Source organism: Monopterus albus, unplaced genomic scaffold (genome assembly GCF_001952655.1).
Source record: "Monopterus albus unplaced genomic scaffold, M_albus_1.0 scaffold5.1, whole genome shotgun sequence".
Classification (NCBI taxonomy): domain Eukaryota; kingdom Metazoa; phylum Chordata; class Actinopteri; order Synbranchiformes; family Synbranchidae; genus Monopterus; species Monopterus albus.
The window spans coordinates 1,962,617-1,968,476 of NW_018127885.1; the positions used below are offsets into that span (position 1 = coordinate 1,962,617).

Consider the following 5,860-nt stretch of genomic DNA (forward strand, 5'->3'; position numbering starts at 1 on the left):
GGAGCTGGAGGAAGTGTCTGGAGAGAGGGAAGTCTGGGCATCTTTGCTTAGACTGCTGCCCCCGCGACCCGGTCCCGGATAAGCGGAGGAAAATAGAAATATACACCCTGAATTAATGGCATAACATGAAAATAGTACAGCGTGCTTGCATGACCACTCAAAATATCACTATTGTGCAGGTTGCAATGCATAAATCTTCTCCTCACTATGTTTTCACACACTTTAATGAATTACACAAAAGTATCATTTTGTTCAAATAAATGGATTTCTCTTCAATTTTTACCCAGGAACAACAGATTCTTCTTTAACTTTCTCAAGGGTTTGGCAAAATATTGTAAATATAAATATATATAGTATATATATTTTTAGAAACAGTACTTTTTGTTGGCTTTATTTAGACAGAACTTTTATTTTTCTTGGGAAACTGATGCAACAGAGGTCTTGTTATGTCAAGAGTATTGTTACTCAGAAATCACAGTGTTAATAGAATTCACAGGAAGAGGCATTTTTCTTTCCTTTGTGTTTTGGTGTTGAACCACTTCAACTGCCAGTAGCACCTTGACATTAAAATAACCTGATGTGTTTACATGTTTACAGGCTGCATCCACTCTGGTGTGCGATACGATCACAAAGCCAAGTGGAGACCAATAGAGAATCCTTGTGATGTCTGCTACTGTTTGGTGGGTCTGATACTAACTATTTACTTAACCTCCCATCTTTTCTATCACCTTCATCTCCAGAGATACTTACCTGTATTCTCCCCCAGGAGGGTCATGTTAGGTGTGAGAGGGAGCGGTGCCACACCCCTTGTAGCAACCCATCTGCTCCACCACCCAACACCTGCTGTCCAGTTTGTCAAGGTGGGCCACTTTCCTTGCATGTGTGTGTTCAGCGGACTGCAGAGAGACAGTATGTGTTCTTGTGTATCTTGTAGATTGTGGTGTCAATGGTCATGACTTCCCTAATGGAGCTGTGATTCCCACTGGAGACCGCTGTCAAGAGTGTACATGTGTGGTATGTCATTGTTGACACTGATCATTAAATTACAAAAGCTTTGTCAGTTGAGATTCAGTTTACCTTCAAGTATATCTGGGTTCTTCCTCTCCCAGAATGGAAATGTGGTGTGTTCATCCCTTCCCTGTCCTGCCGTGTTTTGTCGAAACCCTGTGCATCATGCTGAAGACTGTTGTCCACGGTAACAAACCTGCCTTCATCCATGTCACTTTGAAGGCTCCATTCATCCATCACATTAAAATCATACCTTCAGTGCACATGTGGTAAACTTGTAAGAATTCTTCAGACATACAATATGTTATGGTGCAGATGAGTGATTCAAGAAACAAGTATTAAATGGTTTTCAGAATTTATGACTGTTTAGGTTGTGTGTCTGAGGCGTGTAGGTGTGAGCAGTGTGAATATGAGTCCAGAGTATATGCCAATGGACAGAAGTTCCCCTCCAGAAGAGACCCCTGCCTCCGCTGTCACTGCTCTGTGAGTACAGTCTGGACTGGACTCATGATGTGGCCTGCCCAAATGGGTTCAAAGAAACGCTGTCACATTTACTTTAAGAAATTAATGTGATTCAATTTGAATATGGGATTAAGTGTGAAAATGTGGTTGTTTTCATTCCTGGAAACATAGTTTATAGATCTTTTATCTTCAGCAGATAAAATGCTATATCAATGTGATGCATTATTTCCTTAAATGTCTATCTGTTAGGCAGGTGAGGTGTCTTGTGAGCATATGGATGTATTGTGTCCCACCCCACACTGCAGTCATCCTGCTAAGCGCAAAGGAGAATGTTGTCCAACATGTGATGGTCAGTATATCTGTAAATCTGTGAAAAAGATAAAATTTTCTCATATCTTTGTCAACTTTCTTACTTTTGCCTATTACATGTTGTCTTCCAGTTCCAAATATAATCAGAGTTTGTGTTTGTTCCTACAGAATGTGAGTATGACACCAGGGTGTATCCTGATGGAGAAGTGTTCGTCCCTGCTGGGAGTGGACCCTGCCTGCAGTGCCGGTGTAAGGCAAGTCCATACAGTGTACTCAACAAGAAATATTATTAAAAAAAACAACAACTGTGTATCATGACATGTCTTTTTGGGGAATATTCTTTTTATGATTCTATACTTTTCACAGCACATATTAGGCATATTTCTGTAATATAATGTGTGTTTTAGGGTGGGAATGTCATTTGCCATGAAGAGAAATGTCCTCTAGTCCAGTGCTCCAGCCCTGTTGTAGATCCACATCTCTGCTGTCCAGTCTGCAAAGGTAAATAATCCACACACAAACACACATGCAGGTGCAGCTGATAAATGAATATACACTGTGAGAACTCCTCTTTTCCCAATATAGCATGTGTGTTGGAGGGGGTGGAATATGAGGAAGGCTCCACTTGGGACCCTGACGGCCCCTGCTCCAGCTGCACCTGTGTGGCTGGCGAGGCCATGTGCACACACACACACTGTCCCCCCAGTCAGTGCCTGCATCCCACCAAGATCACTGGTAAGAGTGCATGTATCAGAGCTTTGTTTGCATGCAGATGATTGTGAACCCAAGTATACTGTCTTTCCTGTTCTTAGGTTCCTGTTGTGAAGTGTGTGAAAGCTGCACCTATAATCATCGTATCTATAGCAACGGGCAGAAGTTTACGAGCCCTGAGAAGCCCTGTCTCATCTGCATTTGTCAGGTAAGCATGTCCAGACTTGCACACATAATGCTGTATTGTTCATAGTCAAACCTGGTGACAAGCCTTCACCTGTCCTTAGCATGGCACTGTAGAGTGTGAGAGAAGACCTTGTCCTCCACTCAGCTGTACCAACTCATACACACCACCTGGAGAATGCTGCCCTAAATGTCCAGGTACTCAAACTGGTCATGAACCAAATAGTGCATGGTTTTTGTATTTGTCTTGTTTTCTTTTAATCTATCCTCAGTCAGTCAGCTGAACTCGACACAATGCATTTGTTTGGACATGTTCCAGACTGCTCCTTTGAAAACCATGTATTTGTGGATGGAGAGGCTTTTCCCAGTCCTGTGAGTGTGTGTCAGGAATGTACCTGTGTGAGCGGCAGGATCGACTGCTACCAAGCACAGTGCCCTCATCCTCGCTGTAATGCTCCTCTACCTGGAACATGCTGTCAGAACAACTGCAATGGTGAGGAAAGCATACCTTTTAAAAGACAGGAGCACAAATACGTTTTAAAAACTAAGATCTCACAATTCCACAATCTTCCGCTATATTAGGCTGCAGCTATGCTGGGACAGAGGATCCCAATGGACAGGAGTTTCCTCATCCCACTGATACGTGCAGGACATGCAGCTGCATAGTAAGAATAATGAGCATCACAGCATGACTAACCCTGCTGTGTTGATCACCCCCTTTAAACAGGTTTTTATTTCAGCCTGTGTTGTCTGTTGTAGAATGGGAATGTCCAGTGTCTGATGAAGAGGTGCCCACCACTGCTCTGCTCCAACCCAAACATGCCACCGGGAGACTGCTGCCCCCGGTGTCCCGGTAAGGATGTGCAAAAAAGAAAGGTCCAGAAGGAGTTGACGAGGAGGCGTGGAGGGAGATACGTGAGCTAAAGGAAGTGTAGGAAGTGTTAAAGAGACATGTGCTGAGCAGGTATTGCTGTTCTAAAGTCAATGGGAGGTTTGTCTTTGGCCTAATTATGAACATGGTTAGCAGACAGAGCTGCAGCAGCTGTGGCTGTGACACAGCTCATGGAGAAGGTAATTTAAAGCTACTAGTGCCTGCTGTCTTTCTTGCAGACAAATCTGAACAAACAGACAAGATACACATGTTTTGTAGATTTAGTGTGACTTCAACTTCCTGAGGTTGACATTGTTGCCACTGTCTGTCTCTGGCTATATCTTATATTTCCAAAACTTGGGAATCATCAGGTTTGTTCAGTGTCAAAGTAATCCACTGATAGTTGTCTGTATATCCACGAGTACATGGCAAACAGGAACTGCTTATAACTAATGATGACCATTAATGATGCCATTTTGCTGTAATGTAAACAAATATAGGCTAAACAGTTTCTTTGTTTCTTGGCTCATGATGGCACATGATCAAATAAATGCATGAAATGTGAAGTTGTAGGTGGAGGCATACTGTTGATTCTTTTAACTGATGTTCCCTCAGCTCCTCCACTGGACTGTATGTATGAACAACGACCCTACAGACACACTGAGCGTTTCTACCATCCAGCTGACAGCTGTCGATCATGTATCTGTACCAATGGTACAGTTCACTGCCAGCGCAAACCCTGCCCCTTTCCTCCATGTACTCACCCCATCATGCAGGAGTGCTGCCAGACCTGCGAAGGTATAAGTTCTTTTTCCGCAAAGCAAAGGTTTTGATACTTGATGGAGTTGTTCATCCATTTAATCTCACCATGTTCACTCATTCCCTCTTGCAGGCTGCTTCTATGAGGGTCAGGACCGAGCTAATGGAGAGATGTGGGATGACATGTCAGACCCATGTGCTGTGTGTGTCTGCCATGAAGGCTCTGTCAGGTGTGAGAGGAAGCGCTGTCCACCCTCCAACTGTGACCACCCAGTCCAGAGACGGTGCTGCATGTCCTGTGATGGTAAGTGAAACACTTAACAGCCGCATAACCTTTTAGAAAATAATGTCCCAGTTACTGAAGATAATACACTGGCACTGACTGTCAACAATATCAGTGTCTCCTTTTGTACTTGCAGGTTGCATGTTTCAGGGTAAAGAATATCCCGACGGAACCGAGTTTGCTGATGACAAAGACCCCTGTGTTGTGTGTTACTGTTATGGAGGGGATGTCATCTGCACCAAAATACCTTGCTATGGAGATTGTAGCCACCCTTACAAACCAACCGGACAATGCTGTGGGGAATGTGATCGTATGTAAAGTCAAAATCAGAGTCTGCTCACATTTCTAGTTTTGTCTCATTAATTTCAGGCTAAAGATTACAAAATAACAAAATAAGCCTCTCTTTATTTTGTAGGCTGTTTCTATAACAGTGCAGTCCTCATCAGTGGACAGACTATTCCTGACCCAGGCAACCACTGCTCTGAATGTACCTGCCAGGTAGTATAAACACACACACACAAACACACAGTTCTGCTGTTTAATTCTTTTATATAACATGTCATGCTTATTTAGAGACCGGTTCAGTGCAATGTGTAAAGAAGTCATGTCTTGCAGCCCTGTGTCCTCATCCAGTCACCAACCCATGTGGCTGCCCTGTCTGTGATGGTATCCAAGCTCTGCAGATATCACAGTTAATCTATCATTGTAGTATGTAAATAACAGACTTTTTACTGTGTGTGTAGGTTGTCAATTCCAAGGTGTGACTTATGTTGATGGACAGATTTTTCCAGGAGGAGAGAAAGGATGCCAGGACTGCACATGCTCAGTGAGTGGGAGACGTCAGTGGCTCCCTACAACAACAAAGCTATTGCATGTCTCTGATGTTTTTGTTTTTTTTTCCATAGAGAGGTGAAGTGGTGTGCGCTCAACGAAGATGCCCTGCCATGTCATGCCCGCACCCCGCTCTAGACGGCTGTGCATGTGGGGTGTGTGACGGATGCTACTTTAATGGAAGAGACTGTTTTAATGGAGAACAATTCCAACATCCAGCAGATCACTGTCAGCATTGCTCCTGTCTGGTACAGCATATATATTGTTACATATATTCACAATACTCTGTCATTCTGAAGAACAATCACAGTTAAGTAAATTATTTGCATCACACTGGGAGTCTAAATGTGTGTCTTTATGTGTAGAATGGTGGTGTGGTGTGTGCACGTGTATCTTGTCCAAGCCTTGCCTGTTTGCGTCCAGTGACCCCTGCAGGGGAGTGC

At 43.5% G+C, this 5,860-nt stretch overlaps 1 protein-coding gene across 1 annotated transcript in view; it reads left to right on the top strand.

Annotated features, from left to right (window-relative positions):
- The window catches only part of kcp (kielin cysteine rich BMP regulator), a 20,897-nt gene that overhangs the window by 8,496 nt on the left and 6,541 nt on the right, over window positions 1-5,860 (top strand). The window contains exons 9-30 of the mRNA XM_020613782.1: window positions 598-680; window positions 767-860; window positions 935-1,014; window positions 1,110-1,195; window positions 1,401-1,491; window positions 1,720-1,819; window positions 1,948-2,033; window positions 2,187-2,280; window positions 2,365-2,514; window positions 2,592-2,698; window positions 2,778-2,871; window positions 2,993-3,166; window positions 3,256-3,338; window positions 3,433-3,526; window positions 4,160-4,342; window positions 4,437-4,607; window positions 4,723-4,896; window positions 5,002-5,084; window positions 5,162-5,252; window positions 5,330-5,412; window positions 5,492-5,665; window positions 5,783-5,854. Coding sequence (XP_020469438.1) covers window positions 598-680; window positions 767-860; window positions 935-1,014; window positions 1,110-1,195; window positions 1,401-1,491; window positions 1,720-1,819; window positions 1,948-2,033; window positions 2,187-2,280; window positions 2,365-2,514; window positions 2,592-2,698; window positions 2,778-2,871; window positions 2,993-3,166; window positions 3,256-3,338; window positions 3,433-3,526; window positions 4,160-4,342; window positions 4,437-4,607; window positions 4,723-4,896; window positions 5,002-5,084; window positions 5,162-5,252; window positions 5,330-5,412; window positions 5,492-5,665; window positions 5,783-5,854 — 2,447 coding nt within the window. The remainder of the gene's footprint in view (window positions 1-597; window positions 681-766; window positions 861-934; window positions 1,015-1,109; window positions 1,196-1,400; window positions 1,492-1,719; window positions 1,820-1,947; window positions 2,034-2,186; window positions 2,281-2,364; window positions 2,515-2,591; window positions 2,699-2,777; window positions 2,872-2,992; window positions 3,167-3,255; window positions 3,339-3,432; window positions 3,527-4,159; window positions 4,343-4,436; window positions 4,608-4,722; window positions 4,897-5,001; window positions 5,085-5,161; window positions 5,253-5,329; window positions 5,413-5,491; window positions 5,666-5,782; window positions 5,855-5,860) is intronic.